General features: G+C 40.6%; 1 protein-coding gene across 6 annotated transcripts in view; it reads left to right on the forward strand.

The window, feature by feature from the left end:
* Positions 1–13,802, forward strand: part of EVC2 (EvC ciliary complex subunit 2) — a 149,592-nt gene extending 135,790 nt beyond the window's left edge. For all 6 annotated transcript variants that reach the window (XM_012739712.2, XM_075992952.1, XM_020283645.2 and 3 more), the window contains one exon: positions 643–13,802. In XM_012739712.2, the coding sequence (XP_012595166.2) occupies positions 643–910 (268 nt within the window). In that variant the 3' untranslated portion in view covers positions 911–13,802. The remainder of the gene's footprint in view (positions 1–642) is intronic.
* The last annotated feature ends 3,513 nt before the right edge of the window (positions 13,803–17,315 follow it).

Genomic DNA, 17,315 nt, shown 5'->3' on the forward strand with positions numbered 1-17,315 from the left:
GGGAGCCACGCTGCCTGCGAGCCACAAGGAAGGGGAGGGCTGCTACCACAGACAGCTGCCCTTCCCTGCACACCACACTCTTTCTCCAGTGGGCTTGGCTTAGAAGCTGAGATAAGCCTGTAGCTAGCAATCGAAGGATGTTCTCTAAACATTGATTAGCATCTTAATTATTGTATTTATTTTGGCTAATGGCTATTTTTAATGGTTATAATTAGAAGAAGAATTCCTTATAGCTACTCAGACTTTCCTGTTCACAAAACCCTTCCATGTCTTGTTGCACTGCACACTCCAGAAAGTGGGAAGGATGAAACTGAAGCAGAGGAGGTCAGAGGCAAGGCCCTAGGCCTGTGCTGTGAGCAGTCGCCATGGGTTCGGGACGCTGTGATTGCCCTCTGTATTTCTCCAGACTCCCTCCCAGGCTTGTGCTCTTTGCACCCCCAACTCTGCTGTCTTTTGATGGCGGTCACTGCACACCTGGAGAACAGAGGGAAGGAAGGGACATCGTGGTTTTGAGGGCTACAAACCGTGGGCCAAGTGTCTCCTGTGATTCCCACTAGAGAAGATTTAGAAAAAGAAGCATCAGAACACTCAAGAGGGGCAGTTGCCAAAGCTGTTGAATTTGATCTTGTGTTCTTTCTTTAGCATATTAAAGAAGACCTGTCTGCCCCTCAGAGAGAGGATGATATTCTCTGGAAAAGGAAATTGGCCACACCTGTCACTGGAGCCCATTGGCAAACTGGCCCCTGTACCCCTTGTAGGGGCAGAAACCACTGATGTATTCAACACAGGCGAAAAGCTCTTTGTCTTCAGAAATTGGAAGGAGCCGGAGATCTCATTGCATGTTCCTCCCAGGAAAAAGAAGAACTTTCTAAATGCCAAGAAGGCCTCTAAGGCCTTGGGCATGGACTAGCCCCAGGGAAAGTTCCACGGGAGCATCTGAAGACAGAGAGGTTTGTTTTCTCCTGCCCACCAGTGCTTGCTTGTCTATGATGCACTGCTCGCAGATACAGACTGCGCGCAGAAGGCACAGACATCCCCACACATGCTGACTTTCAGGGACTCAGTTGGATCTGGGCTCGTGAACTGGGTGGCTCACGCTCTCCCACACCGCGGGGACACGAGCGCTCACTCCTTTCACTCCCGCCTTGCCGAGGCCCTGGAGGAGGCCTTCACCCTCCATTCCCGTCTGCCTGTCAGGCTGCATAATGCTGGGCTGTATATGTCGAAGGCAAGGTTCTCTGCTCTTATATTTTGTATTTATTATATATTCCATTTTTATTAAGGGAACTCCTAAAAATCAATATATGTCACACAAAGCTCTTCATAATGGAACCCACTTTTGTTTTACATCGTAAGAGCCACGTGCTTTTCATCACTTCCTGTGTCTGGGCACAACACGAGTGCGGAGTTCAGCAGCAGGACTCGCCCTCCGGCTCTCCAGGTGCCAGGAAACGTCCCAGCCCCTGGGTGATGTTTCCCGTTTTGCAAATGAGGACACTCAGTGGTTTAAAAAGCTGAAGTGATTTTTACATGATCATAAAGCCATTATAATAAGTAGTATGATCAGGATTCACATTTGATAGCACCAAAACCCTGTCCTTTCTTCTGGCCTTGATCAGAGGACACGTGGCAGCCCTCACACCTTTGCCAACAAATAAACGGCACCCAAGCCCTGCAGGCCGACCACATGCTCCTGCTCGCCCCGGCCTTTCCCAGCCTGGTGGCAGCGCGCGACCCGCAGTGTCTCACGGAGCTGGGCCTCGCCACCCGAGCTTTCCTGGGCCAGGCAGAGTTCAGCTGCGGGTCCTTCCTGAGGGCAGGAAATCATTAGGAAGGGAGACCTGTCACCAGGGAGGGGAAGAAAACGGACCAAGGGACACCTGTTACCTGAGGGCTGCTCTAGAGCTTTCAACTGCTTTAACCCGCTTCTTAGTGACCCTCGTCCCCCGACCAGGCGGGCACCCCCACTCTCGTCCTACAGCCAGTGACGCCGAGACTCAGAGTTCGAGGGATCCACCTGCCGTCACACCACCTACACGGGGAATCCTAGGCTCTAACTCTTTAACACGCTTACCTGCTGTGGACGCCCATTTCCGCTGGCAACCTGAAGACCACGTCTTCTTTGCAGTTCCCGCCAGCGTGCACTGAGTGCCACGGCGGGGACCTTCGCGAGGGGATGACTTCCTCAGGGCAGGTGTGCACCAGCACGACCAGCTGGCCCGTGGCCGCCTCGCTGCACCAGCAGGCACTCGGAGTCAGCAGCTGGAGAGCAGAAGAGTTGATGTGGCCAGTTTTGCACCAGAAAGGCCAGGGGGCCCTTTTGGTTTTCAGTTTAATTATTGTTAGTATTATGGGTATGTGACAGTGCAACTGCCTTTATAGGGCACACGTGATATTTTGATACAGGCACGCAAGGTGAATTAATTAAGTCAGAGTAATTGGGGTATTACTCTCAGGCATTTATCATTTCTTTGTGTTAGGAACATTCAAATTCCACTCTTTTAGTTATTTTAAAGTATACCCTAACTTGTTGAATACAGTCACTTTTTTGTGCTATCAAATATTGTTCATTCTGTCTACACATCTAAATATACTTTTGTACCCATTACCCACCCCCACTCTGTGCCATGCTCCCTTCCCAGCCTCTGGTAACTGTCATTTACTGTCTGTCTCCATGAGATCAATTGTTTTAGTATTTAGCTCCCACACGTGAGTGCAAACACGCAAGATTTGTCTTTCTGTGCTTGGCTTATTTCACTTAACATAATATTCTCCAGTTCCATCTGTGTTGTTGCAAATGGCAGGATTTCATTCATTTTGTGCCTTTATAATATTCCATTGTGTATACACCACAACTTCTTTGTCCATTCCCCTGCTGATGGACACTTAGGTTGATTCCCAACTGGCCACAGTGCACAGCGCTGCAGCAGATGTGGGAGTGCGGATGTCCGCGCAGACCCTCACTTCTCCTCCTCCAGATGCATAGCCAGCAGTGAGGTTGCTGGCTCACATGGTGGCTCTGCTTTCAGTTTTCTGAGGAAACTCCATACTGTTCTCCAAAGTGGTTGCACTAATTTACATCCCCACCAGTAATTTACAAACGCTTCCCCTTCCTCCACACCCTCACCAGCATTCATTATCACCTGTCTTTTGGATAAAAGCCATTTTAACTGGGGAGAGATGATATCTCGTAGTTTTGATTTGCATTTCTCTGATGAATAATGATGTTGAACATTTTTTCATATTATCATGTTGGCCATTTGTACGTTTTCTTTTAAGAAATGCCTATTCATATCCTTTGCCCGTTTTTTAATCAGATTATTCCTATTCCAGATTTTTCCTATCAGTTGTTGGCGCTTCTTATATATTCTAATTATTAATCCCTTGTCAGAGGGGTAGTTTGCAGATATTTTCTTCCATTCTGTGGGTGGTCTCTTCCCTTTGTTGATGTTTCCTTTGCTGTGCAGACGGTTTTCAGCTTGATGTGGTCCCATTGTCCAATTTTGCTTTGGTTGCCTGTGCTTTGGGATATTACCCAGGAAGTCCTTGCCCAAACCAATGTTCTGAAGCATTTCCCCAATGTTTTCTTTTATAGTTTCATAGTCTCAGGTCTCAGATTTAAGTCTTTAATCCATTTTTATTTGATTTTTATATATGGCAAGAGATAGGGATCTGGTTTCATTTTCTGCATACGGACATCCAGCATTCGCAGCGTCGTTTATTAAAGAGACTGTCCTTTCCCCACTGTATGTTGTTGGCACTTTTGTCAAGAAGACAAATACACTATTGATGTATGGATTTATTTCTGGGTTCTCTTTCCTGTCCCATTGGTCTATGTGTCTGTTTTGTGCCAGTAACATGCTGTTGTGTTTACTACAGCTCTGTAATATAATTTGAAGTCAGATAATGTGATTCTTCCAGTTTTGTTCTTTCTGCTCAAGATAGCTTTGTCTATTCTGGGTTTTTCTTGTTCCATATAAATTTTAGGATTACTTTTTCTATTTCTGTGAAGAATGTCATTGGTATTTTGATGGAAATTGCACCGAATCTGTAGATCACTTTGAATAGAATGGGCATTTTAACAATGTTGATTCTTCCAATCCATAAGCATGAAATATCTTTCCATTTTTGTGTGCCCTCTTCATTTTCTTTCATCAATTTTTATAGTTTGCATTATAGAGGTCTTTTACTTCTTTGGTTAAGTTTATTCCTAGGTATTTTATTTTATTTGTAGCTATTGTAAATGGGATCACTTTCTTGGTTTCTTTTTCAGATTGTTTACAGTTGGCATGTGGAAATGCTATTGATTTTTGTATATTGATGTTGTATCCTGCAACTTTACTGAATTTGTTTATCAGTTCTAATAGTTTTTTGTGGAGTCTTTAGGTTTCTCTAGATATAAGACCATATTGTGTGCAAACAAGGAAAATTGAACTTCTTCCTTTCCAATTTGGATGCCCTTTATTTCCTTCTCCTCTCTGATTGCTCTAGCTATTATTTCTAATACTATATTGAATAACAGTGGTAAGAGTGGGCATCCTTGTCTTGTCCCAGATCTTAGAGGAAAGGCTTTCAGTTGTTCTCTATTCAATATGATACTAGCTGTGGGTCTGTCATACATGGCTTTCATCATGTTGAGGTAAGTTCCTTCTATACCCAGTTTTTTGAGTTTTTATCACAAAGGGATATTGAATTTTATTGAATACTTTTTCAGCATCTCTTGAAATGATCATATGGTTTTTGTCCTTCGTTTTGTTGATATGATGATGTATCACATTGATTTGTGAATGTTGAACCATCCTTGCATCGCTGCAATTAATCCCACTTGATCATGATGAATAATCTTTTTAATGTATTGGTGAATTTGGTTTGCTAATATTTTGTTGAGGAGTTTTGTATCTGTGTTCATTAGAGATATTAGTCTATAGTTTTCTTTTTGGGGTACATCTTCATCTGAAGGCTGAAGATGGTATCTGATATTAGGGTGGGTATAGGCCTTGTAGAATGAGTTTGGGAGAATATACTCCTCCTTGATTTTTTGGAGTAGTTTAAGTAGGGTTGGTATTAATTCTTCTTTGAATGCTCAGTAGAATTCAGCAGTGAAGCCGTCAGGTCCTGGGCACTTTTCTTTGATGGGAGAGTTTTTATTATTTCTTCTCTCTAGTTATTTGTTATTGATTTCTTCAGGTTTTGGATTTCTCCCTGGTTCAGTCTTGGTAGCTGTATGTGTCTAGGAGTTTATCCATTTCTTCTAGGTTTTCCAAGTTATTGGTATATAGTTGCCCATAGTAGTCTCTAATGAGCAGTATCAGTTGTAATGTCTCCTTTTTCATCTCTGATTTTATTTATTTGGGTCTTCTCTCTTTTTTTCCTTAATTAGTCTGGTGGAAGGTATGTCAATTTTGTTTATCATTTTTAAAAAATGTTTCATTTCATTGATCTTTTGTACTTTTTGTTTCAGTTACATCTATTTCTGCTCTAATCTGTATTGTATCCTTTGTTGTAAGGAGTATATGCCACTAGATCTGTAAACCACTTGGTGGTGTAGGCTCACCCTGTATGTGCCCTCCACCCCTCAAAGGGTGCCCTTCTGATCATTTCCTGCTTCTGCAGGGCTCTGCTAGAATTATGCATGATTGAAAGTAGATTGCACATAAGGATTTCAAAACATAGCTCAAAATAGGCTGAAGGCTGATTGAAGAGGTTATCTGCAACAACAAGAGGTGCCCACGCTGCTCATAATCTAACATCTGAACCTAAAAATAACTCCCTTTATTAATAGACAGGGAAAGACTAGCTACTGATTTACCTTTCATAAACTCAAAACACCATGATGTGCTGCAGATAGCCTGTCTTTCTAGAATCAGATAGATTGGATCTAAATATTGGCTCCACAACTTTTGAGCAGGTCATTTTACCACTCTTAACTTCAGCCTCTTCATCTGTGAAACAAGGGTCCTATACCTTCCTTAGAGTAGGGTTGTATTAAAGAGTGAACATCCGGGATATTTTGTCTATAGTGTGACAAAACGTTGGTGTGCAATAAAGGTAGCTTTTGTTTTTATTATATTACAATGTATTCACAAAATCAAACTATGCTCTTCCTTTCATTCCTGTTGCCACTCTGGGTGAAGGCGGTTTTCTTGCAGGGACGTGGCTGCTGCAATACATAGGGCCTGCTCACGAGAAAGAAGCTCTGCGAAGCTTGAATAGAAAGAATTTGAGTTCAAGTTTAGGCTCCATCACTTACAGGAGGGGGAGGTTAAAATCGCTAAGCCTCTCTGAGGCTCATCTGCCTATGCATTCTGTCTTATAAGAGTTTGGTATAGTTGTGTTGACAGACACAAAAATAAATAATTATTAAGTTCAAGGGATAAAACAGACGTGTGAAAATTTTGCTGTGGAAATTCGGGTATGAGATCAAACTTGGCAGGGAATACTTGGGACAGCTTTATGTTTATGGCCCCTAAATCTTTATCTCCACACTGGACTTCTCCGGGGCCCTTGTCACTTATGTCTGCAGCTTGCCAGAGTCTCTGGACACCTCATGGCTGCCTCAGCCTCGGCATGGCCCACCCTGATGGCACCAGCTTCTCCGATACAGCCCATTCGGTGTGGCTGTGCCCTCTCTGAGTGGGTGACCCAAGCCAGAAACCAGCCAGCCACCCTGGCATGTCTGTTTTCCAGCCCCCAAATCCGAAGACCAACTCTTGGTGTTGTACCACTGAACTGCCTTCATATCGCTGCTCTCCCGCCCTCTACTGCTGCCAGGCCAGGGCACAGTCACTTGTCCCAGACGGTGCCGGCAGCCTGCTTTCCTGCAGGTTGGCCCCGTGTCTGTCTGCCTTAGTCACACCTGTGCTGAAAGGCCTCCCAGCGCCTCACTGCTGCCCTCGAGAGCTGTCCCGGCGTCCATCCTAGCTGAGTCGTGTGGGAAGCCCCTGCTCCCCAGGAGCCACTGCATGGCGATGAGATGAGGAGGGTGGCGCTGGGTTTGCCACCGAAATCTGCTGTTTCCCAGCTGTGTGGCCCTGGGGAAGCCGCCTAAGCCTAAGCCTAAGCCTAAGCTCGGTGAAACTGTAAGTCCATGCCTGCGTCGCAGAATTAGTGAACAATCACCTACGATGTGCCTGGCACTGGGAAACACAGAGTGCATGTTAGCCACTATTATTATCGTCTTAGGAAGATTTCAAACAGGAATGACACAACCTGGTTTGTGTTTTAGAAGGTTAACTCTAAAGGCCATGCGGAAGATGGAGGGGAAGTAGAAGCTATTACTTGGGTTTTTCATTTATTTTCAACTTCCAATGTGCAGCTACAGGGCGTGAACTAAAACAAAGTCTTAAGCCCCCCAGCTGACTGAATGGACCCCCTCTTGGCCAAGAGGACCCCAGAAAAACCCTAAAGCTGAGTTGCCAGCCAGGAGAATGGAGGTCTGATGGGCCTTGTCATACCTCCCTCCCTTTGTGGAGATATTCTTTGTAACGATGAGATACTAAATCATTAACAGACCTACGGTTGTACATGACAAACCTTAACCCACGCCTGCAGGCCATCAATTTATTTAAGAGATCACTTGAGTTTTGGTAAATGTCTAGTGGCTTGTCTCTGATTAATAGACTTCCTTATCATAAGTTAAAACATTCCAAACCTTTAGACAAAGCTTCATTTCTTTAATCAATTATAAATCAAAGAATCTTTAAACCCACCTATAACCTGTAAGCCCCCATTTTGAGATGTCCCTCTTTTGGGGGCCAAACCAATGTACAACCCCCACATATTGACTTAGTGCTTACATGTAATTCCCATCTCCGTGAATGCATAAAACCAGACTGCAACCAACTAACACATGCACGTTTCCTCAGGACCTCTTGAGGCCGTGTGCTCCGGGCCACTCACACATATTTGACTCAGAATAAATCTCTTTAAACTATATACAGAATTTGGGTTTCTTTCCATTAAGAAGGAAAGGCAGTGAGGAGATCAGTTCTGCTACTGCCTTGTGTGTCATTGCTACTCTGGTCTCCTTTGCCAACAGCAACAGCAACTGCTGCAACGAAAGCAGACGTTTCTCCAAGGAGTGTGATTCCTTTTACTGGAGACTGGCATCAGAAAGCAAGATCTGAGCACCAGATGTGCTTGTGGCTACTGAGATGTTGTTGCTTCCAGGCCCTCTTGGCTGACAGAGCAAAAAAAATATCTGTGTGCATTGTCACCATATATGTGCACACATCCATAAATGTTTTCATATGTAACCATCTGTGTCTATATTAAGCTAAATATGAATTTATCCTGATGTTTCCAACTCTTGCCAGATCATTCTGGCCTCCTCTCCTTGCTCCTCTAAAACCTCCCACTCCAGCAGGGAGAAACCTGGCTCCGCCTCTGCTGTCCCTTTACTTAATTGTTCAATTCCATTGTGCACAGGCAGCAGTATCAGAGCTGGTGAGCCCGTGGGGACAGCTGTGTCAGGTAGCGTATAGTGCTTACGCACAGCTTCTTTTGCATTTCGTTTTGAAGACTTCACTCATTTCCAAAGTGACTTAGGTCAGCATCTTTTTCCTCCAACCCCTTCCATGAGGTTGATTCTTACATTTGAAATACAGTTAGATTGTTTTGTCACATTCTGCATTTCTTCCTGGAATCCCCTGGATTTCTTAAATTTTTTAAAATTTCATATGATAAGGTCCATTTTTTGTGCTATAAATACAATAGTGTTAACAAATACATAGATAGTGCCTCTGTTGCATTATCATATGCAGTAGTTTCAGTACGCTAAACATCGTGTATCCCATTCACTCTTTACCTCCTCTCTCTGGACCCCTGGCAATCACTGAACATTTTACTTTTTCTATAATTTTGCCTTTTCTAGAATGTCTTATACTTGGAATCGTACAATATGTAGCCTTTTCAGACTGGCGTTATTCACTCAGCAATATGCATTTAAGATTCACCCAATTCTTTTTGGTGGCTGGATAGTTTGTTTATTTTTAAATTGTGGACTAATATTCAGTTTATCTGATCATCTGTTGAAGAACATCCTGATCACTTCCAGTTTTTGACAATCATGAATAAATCTGCTATCAACATGCATGAACAGGTTTTTTATGGTCCTAAGTTTTTAACTCAATTGGGCTGAAAATAATTGCTAGATTGCAGGATAAGATTATGTTTAACTTTGTAAGAAACTGCCAGACAGTCTTGTAAAGTGACCAGTTTTGTATTCCTGCCAACATTGAATGAGAGTTTCTGTTGCATGTTTGTGAATTTTTGCCATTCTAATAGGTATGTAGTGGTATCTAGTTTTAATTTGCAATCTAATGACAAAGGATGTTGAGTATTTTTCATGTATTTATTTCCCATCTGCATACCTTTTTTGTTCAGATCTTTTACCCATGTTTTCATTGGATTGTTCAACTTCTTATTATGGATTTTTAAGTTTCAGCATATTTTGGATACAAGGTCTTTATCAAATATGTATTTTAAAAATATTTTCTCCCAGTCTGTGGCTTTTCTTTCCATTCTTTTTACATTGTCTTTTGTAGAGCATAACTATTAAATTTGAATAAAATCCAATTTACTATTTTTTCTTTCATGGTTTCTGGTTTTGTTTTTGTTTCTAAAACTTACCACCACAGCCAATGTTACCTGCATTTTATCCTCTGTTACCTTCTAGTTTTATAGTTTTGCATTTTACATTTAGGTCTGTGAATCTGTTTTCATTTCATTTTTGTGAAAGGTGTAAAGTCTGTATCTAGGCTTGGGGTTTTTGTTTTTGTTTTTTTGGCATACGGTTATCAATTGTTCCTAAGACCATTTGTTGAAAGAACTTCTCTTTCTCATTGAATTGCCTTCGCTTTTTTGTCAAAGATCAGTTGACTATGTTGTGGGTCTGCTTCTGGGCTCGCTATGTTGTTCCAGTGGTCTATGTGCCTATTCCTTCACCAATACCACACCGTTTTGATTACTGTAGCTTTATAGTAAGTCTTGAAATTACATAGTGTGACCTATCAAGTTTTGTTCTTTGGTGTTGTGTTGGCTATTCTAGGCCTTTTGCCATTCCATGCATACAAACTTTAGTATCAGTTTGTCAATATCTACAAAATAGCTTGCTGGGATTTTGACTGATAATCTATATAGATTCTATAGATCAAATTGGGAAGAATTGACATCTTCACAATATTGAATTTTCAATCCATGTATATGGAATATACTCCATTTGTTTAGATCTTGTGAACAAAAATAAAATCCTAAATCTCCCAACCAACAGAACACACCCCCTTCTTGGCCAAGGGGACCCCAGAGAAACCTTAAGACTGAGCTCCTGGTCATGATGGGATGGGAAGTCAGACATGCCTCATTATACCGCCTCCCTCATTAACCACCGCTAGGCTCTTTTCCCTAAGGGTTAAGCAGAACCAGCCTTTGGAAAAACTTGCCCCACCACTGATTCCAGTTGACTGCCTAATGCTGCTCTTCCCTTGTGTGGTTTCGGCACAGTAACTGGGCAGCATTTCTTCCTGACAAGAGGCCACTGACCACAGAGTGGTTCTGACCAGTCTACTGGGGATGTGCAGTGAGGGCTTCCATGTCCTCTGCCTCACCTTTTGACATCAGAGGGCCAAGAACTCCACCCATGGGTCATGCTAAGGCTACCATTTTCTAAACACAGACCCCATGAAGCTGCATGAAGCTCAGTTGCACATGTTCATGTTTCTCCTTTCACAAATATGCATGACTCATCCTATAGCTTGTTAAGTATGTATATTGAGCTATGCTGCTCAGCATAAATTCCTGTTCCTGTTGTGCCTCCCTTGAAGCACATTCTCTCAGCTTCTACCCAAGGCTCCTGCTTCCCAACCCTGCAGGTTGCAGTCCTTTCCAAACTTATGAACCCCATCATTTTCTTCAGCTGACAATATACTTTGAGTCCATTCATAAGAGTTTTATAGTTTCCTGCATATATGTCCTGTACATATTTTGTTAGATTTATACCTAAGTATTTCAATATTTTGGTAGTAATGTAAATTTTGTTTTTTAAAAATTTTCAAATTCCAGTCATTTCATTGCTGGTATATAGGAAAGCAATAGGCTTTTGTATATTCACTTTGTATCCTGCAACCTGGCTGTACTCACTAATTAGTTTTAGGGTTTTTGTTTGTTTGTCTGTTCATTTTTGGTCAATTCTTTGAAATGTTCTACAGGACAATTATTTATCTGGGAATAAACTCAGTTTTATTGGCCCTTTCTAATCTGTATATGTTTTACTTCTTCTTCTTATCTAATGACACCAGCTAGGACTTCCTGTATGATGATGTTGAATAGAAGTGGTAATACAGGACATTTTTGCCTTATTCATGATCTGAAAGGGAAAGCATCCAATTTCTCATTATTTAAGTATGAGATTAACTATAAGTTTTTTTGTGTAAGTATTCTTTATCAAGCTGAGGGAGTTCTTCTCTATTTATAATATGCTGAGAGATTTTTATCATGAATGTATATCAAATTTCATCAAATACTTTTTCTATATTAATTGATATGATTGTATGATTTTTCTTTACCCTGTTGATATGCTGTATTATATTAAGTGATTTCAGAATGTGGAATGAGACTTGCATACCTGAAATAAATCCCACTTGGTTGTGCTGTATAATTATTTTCATACATTGTTGGATTTGATTTGCTAACCTATTGTTCAGGATTTTTTCATTTATGTTCATGAGAGGTCTAGGTCTCTAGTTTTCCTTCCTTGTATTGTCTTTGTCTGTTTTTGGTATTAGAGTAATACTGTCCTGATAAGATGAGTTAGAAAATGCTCTTTCTGCTTCTATTTTCTAGAAGAGATTAAGGAAAATTGGTATCATTTCTTCCATAAATGTTTGATAAAATTTACCAGTAAAATGATCTCAGTCTGGTGCTTTCTTAGAAGATTACTAATTATTGATTAAATTTCTTTAATAGATGTAGGCCTATTTAGTTTATCTACTTCGTTTTTTGTAAATTTTTATATTTTGTGTCTTTTAAGGGATTTGTCCATTTCACCTAAGTTATTAAAATTGTGGGCCTAGAGTTGTTCATAGTATTCCTTTGTGATCCTTTACATGTCCATGGGGTCAGTAGTGATGACTGCTCTTTCATTTCTGGTATTGATAATTTGCATATTCCCTTTTTTTTTCCTTTGTTAGTCTGGCTAGATGTTTGTCAATTATAGTAATCTTTTCAGAGAACCAGGTTTTAGTTTCATAACATTTTCTATATTGTTTCCATTTTCATTGATTTTTGCTCTAATTTTTTAATGACTTTTCTCTGATTACTTTAGGCTTAAATGGCATTTCTTTCTTTAATATTCTCAGGTGAAAGTTTAGATAATTGATTTTAGATCCTTCTTGTTTTCTGCTATATGCATGTAATAGTATAAATTTTCCTTTAAACATTACTTTTACTGTAATCTACAAATCATGATGTTTTATTTTCATTTTCATTTGGTTCAAAATATCAGACCTCTTCTTTGCTCCATGTGTTATTTAGAAGTGAGTTGTTTAATCTTCATATATTATGGGATAGTGTACTTATTTTTCTGTTACTGAGTTCTAGTTCAATTCTCTGGTGACCTGATAGCATACTTTATATGATTTCTATTCTTTTAAATTTATTGTTACATTTTATGAGCCAGAATGGGGTGGGGTCTATCTTGTGAATGTTCCAAGCAAACTTGAGAAGAATGTGTGTTCTGCAGTTATTGAAAAGAGTATCTGTAACTGTCTATTAGATCAAGTTGGTTGATAGTGCTATTTAAGTCAATGATATCCTTACTGATTTCCTGCCTGCTTGATCAATTACTGAAAGAGGGGTGTTGAGGTATCCAGCTATTATAGTGGATTTGTCTGTTTTTCCTTGTAATTCTATCATATTTTGCCTCATATATGGTGATGAATTGACCCCTTTAGCATGTGTACTTCCCCTCTTTATCCCTGTTAAATTTCCTTGTTCTGAGGTCTGTTTTGTCTGAAGGCAATATAGCTTATCCCAGCTCTCTGTAGATTAGTGTTAGCATGGTATATCTTTCTCCATCCCTTTAATTTTAACCCATCTCAGTGTCTATAATGAAAGCAGGTTTGTTGTTGACAACATATATTTGGATTTTTTTTTAAAATCCACTCTGATAATCTCTGTCCTCGGTTGATGTGTTTAGTCCATTCACCTTTTTAGTGCTTATTGCTATAGTTGTAGTAACATCGGCCATGTTTGAAACTATTTTCCTTTCATGGATCTTTCCCTTCTCTCCTTCCCCTCCCTCTTTATGCCTCCTCTTGTTTTGATCAGTTTCTCTTATTTCATTTAATCTTCTCTCTTAACATAACACTTACACTTAAAATTATTTTGTCAGCTCCACTAGAGTTCAGACATACATTTTAAGCTAATCTAAATCCACCTTCAGATGACATATACTGCTTCACATGTCATCCAAGTAACTTGGAATATTCCCACTTCTTCCCACCCATCCCAAGTGAGATTGGTATCATTTGTTTCACTCATTCATAAGCTATAATGGCCCAGTGGATCACTACTGGTGCTTTGAATTGATCTTTTCAATCACTGAGAGAGAGAAAATTAAAATATTTCATTTCACATTCATTTATTCCTTCTCCAATGCTCTTCATTTTGTTATGCAGATCTGAATTTCTGACCTATATTCTTCTTTTCCCTGAAGAACTTTTCTCTCTCTTCCTTCCTTCCCTTCTTCCTTCCTTCCTTCCTTCCTTCCTTCCTTCCTTCCTTCCTTCCTTCCTTCCTTCCTTCCTTCCTTCCTTCTTCCTTCCCTTCCTTCCTTCCTTCCTTCTTTTCTTCTCTTCTCTTTTTTTCTTTTCTTTTCTTTTCTTTTCTTTTCTTTTCTTTTCTTTTCTTCTTTTCTTTCTTATTTTTAACATTTCTTGCTGGGCATAGCTGCTTGGAAATGAATTTCCCTGGTTTTTGTTTATCTGAGAAAGTCTTTACTTCTCATTCACTGTTGAAAGAGAATTTCACTAGATATAGAATTCTAGGTTGGTGAGTTTTGTTTTACTCTTTCTTTTCACACTTTAAATATTGCACTTCATTCATTTCATGTTGGCGTGGTTTCTAATGGAAGTCCACTGTAATTCTTATCCTTGTTCATCTATAGGTTGGTATCTATCCCTCTTTCCCTGGGCTTTTTCCAACCTTCTCTCTTTGACTTTGGTTTTCTTTAGTTTGAATATGCTATGCCTTTATTCAAATTTATCTTGCTTGGTGTTCCGTGAGCACCATGTGTCTGTGCTTTGGTATCTGTCATTAATATTGAAAATTCTTAGCCATTATTACTTTAAGCATTTATGCTGCTCCATTCTTCCATGTGTGGTATTTCAGTTATGTGTCTATCGTACCTTTTGTAATTGCCCACATTTCTGGGATGTTCTGTTTTATTTTTTGTTCTCTTTTCTCTTCACATTTCAGTCTGGAAGTTGCTATTTACATATCTTCAAGCTCACTGATACTTCCCTCATCTGTGACCAGGCTACTGCTGAGCCCTTGAAAGGCATTCTTCATTTCTCTTATGGCGTTTTTGATTTCTGACATTTCCTTTGGATCCTGTCTTGGAATTTCCATCTCTCTGCTTATATTACCCATCTGTGCTTGCACATTGACCACTTTTTCCATTATAGGCCTTAGCACACTAATCATAGTTATTTTAGAGCCTCTGTTTAATGAAATTCTCAAATCTGTGCCATGTCCGAGTCAGGTTTTGATGCTTGCTTTCTCTTCAGATTGTGTTTTTAAATTTTTATTTAAAGTTAAGCCATATAGTGCATTTGAATCAAATTTTCCTTCTTTTTGTAACTTTTTGATTTTCTTAGAGTTAATAATTGGCTGGGTTTGTGCTAAAAGAATAAAAGATTCCTTATCTTTTGGAGGTACATACTGAAATGTTTATGGATGACATCATGTGATGTCTGGGATTTGCTTCAAAATACTATGGAAGGGTTTCTGGTGATGATAGAGTACCAGAGGCTGAATTTAATTCCCAATGTAAATAGCTAGAAAGCTGGCCAAATTATAGGAAACAACACAAGCTGAGGCCTCCAGCAGTCTCCATGAGTCAAGGAGACACAGAATGGAATTCCAGGAAACTGAGGCAGCTGGAATATATGAGATAGAATGCCCGAGAAGAAGGAGAGAGAGAAAGAACACTAGGTATCTGTAGAAGGTTCCCCTTGAGTCTTTGTCTCAAAAATGATATATGCATGCATGAGAGGAAACTGTCATGGATGTGAACTAAAATAAAATTTTAAGGCTCACCCCCACACCGGCTGACTAAATGGACCCCCTCGTGGCCAAAGGAATACTCTAAAACTAAATTATCTACCAGGAGGAAGGAGGAGGGAGGTCAGACAGGCCTCATCATAACCCCCTCCCTTCTTGGAGACATCCTTCATAACCCAGTAACAGGCCCAAGGGTATGCAAGACAAGCCTGCAGGTCCTCAGTTTACACAACAAATCTGTGTCAGGTGGCTTATCTCTGATAACAGCTCCTTATGTTGAAACATTCCAAGCCTTAGACAAAGCTTCATGTCTTTAGCCAATTATAGGCCAAAGAATCTTGAAACCCACATGTAACCTGTTGGGGGCTGATTCTGGTGATATGCCTTATACTAATCACTCACTAGAGTCTGTCATGCTCGTGTGCTGCCTGACGCAGCGGTGGTCGGCATTTTCGTCAGACACAGTCGCTGCCTTGTGACTTGATAAGAGGCCTGAGTTGTTGCACTTAAGCAAATGCTCCCCACTGCCACACGGAGGGCCCCTGTGGTGGGAGTCTGGAGGCCATGAGAACAAGAACAAGAAGAACTCTCCCAAGACCTGGCCCCTGATTGATGGTTGGTAGTCAATGACGGGTAAGACTCCCCATGCGGGGCAGCAACCTAAGACAGGCACAACCGTGGGGGCCACGGAGGAGCCGCCGCCTGGGATTGAGACCAAGAAGCACTTCACATGGCTGCATTGTTTTGTGTTGCCTATCTCAGCCTCGGCTTTTGAGCTCTGTCCGGCACCTTAACTTTTAGTAACCGTTTTGAGGTCTGACCATGGGAAATTGTTCCCTTTTGAAACAACTCCGGAATTGGCTGATATCGCTGCTATGCTCAGATGCTCACGTACAAGGAACTAACCTTGGGTCTGGGGGTATAAAAATAAAGCGACCGGTGCATTGGTCACTCAAGTCATTGTCATGTCCATGTGTGTCTGTGTCATTATTTTGTGTTCTGTGTCATCCCCCATCCTGTAATCGGGCCACAACATAACCTGTAAGCCCCCCCAGACCCCCCCTTCGAGATGGCCCACCTTTTCAGGCCAAACCAATGTACACCTCCCACGTATTGATTTATGACTTTACCTGTCATAACACCTGTCTCCCTGCAATGTATAAAACCAAACTGTAACCTAACCACAAATTTAGCTCAGAATTTGGCTCAGAATAAACTCCTTTCAAATATTTCAGAGTTTGGATCAGAATAAACTCCCAATCTATAGGTTGTCTGTTTGCTTTCATGACTGTTTCTTTGGCTGTGCAGAAGCTTTTTAGTTGATCAGGTCCCATTTATTTATTTTTGTTGCTGCTGTGATTGCCTTTGGGATCTTCTTCATAAATTATTTGCCTAGGCCAATGTCGAAGAGAGTGTTTCCAACATTTTCCTCTAGAATTCTGATAGTTTCATACCTTAGGTTTAAGTCTGTTACCCAGCATGAGTTGATTTTTGTGAGAGGTGAAAGGTGTGGATCCTGCTTTAGCCTTCTACAAGTGAAATCCAGTTTTCCTAGCACCATTTATTGAATAGGGATTCTTTTCCCCAGTGGATATTTTGTGTACTTTGTCAAAGATTAGATGGCTATATGAGGATGGTTTTATATCAGGGTTCTCAGATCTGTTCCACTGGTCAATACTCCTATTTTTGTGACAATAAAAATTGATTTAATTACTACAACTTTGTAGTATAGTTTGATATCTGGCATATTAATACCTCCCATTTTGTTTTTATTGTCTAGAATTGCTTTTGATATGCGGGGTCTTCTCTGGTTCCCAACGAAGTGTAAAATTATTTTTTCCATATCTGTGAAGAATGATGATGGGATTTTAATAGGTATTACATTGAATCTGTAGATCAGTTTGGGTAGTATAGACATTTTAACAATGTTGAGTCTGCCAACCCACGAGCATGGTATGGATTTCTAGCTATTTACATCCTCTGCTATTTTCTTCCTCAGTGTTTCATAGTTCTCCCTCTAGAGGTCTTTTACCTCC

The sequence above is a fragment of the Microcebus murinus genome, chromosome 16 (genome assembly GCF_040939455.1).
Source record: "Microcebus murinus isolate Inina chromosome 16, M.murinus_Inina_mat1.0, whole genome shotgun sequence".
Lineage (NCBI taxonomy): Eukaryota > Metazoa > Chordata > Mammalia > Primates > Cheirogaleidae > Microcebus > Microcebus murinus.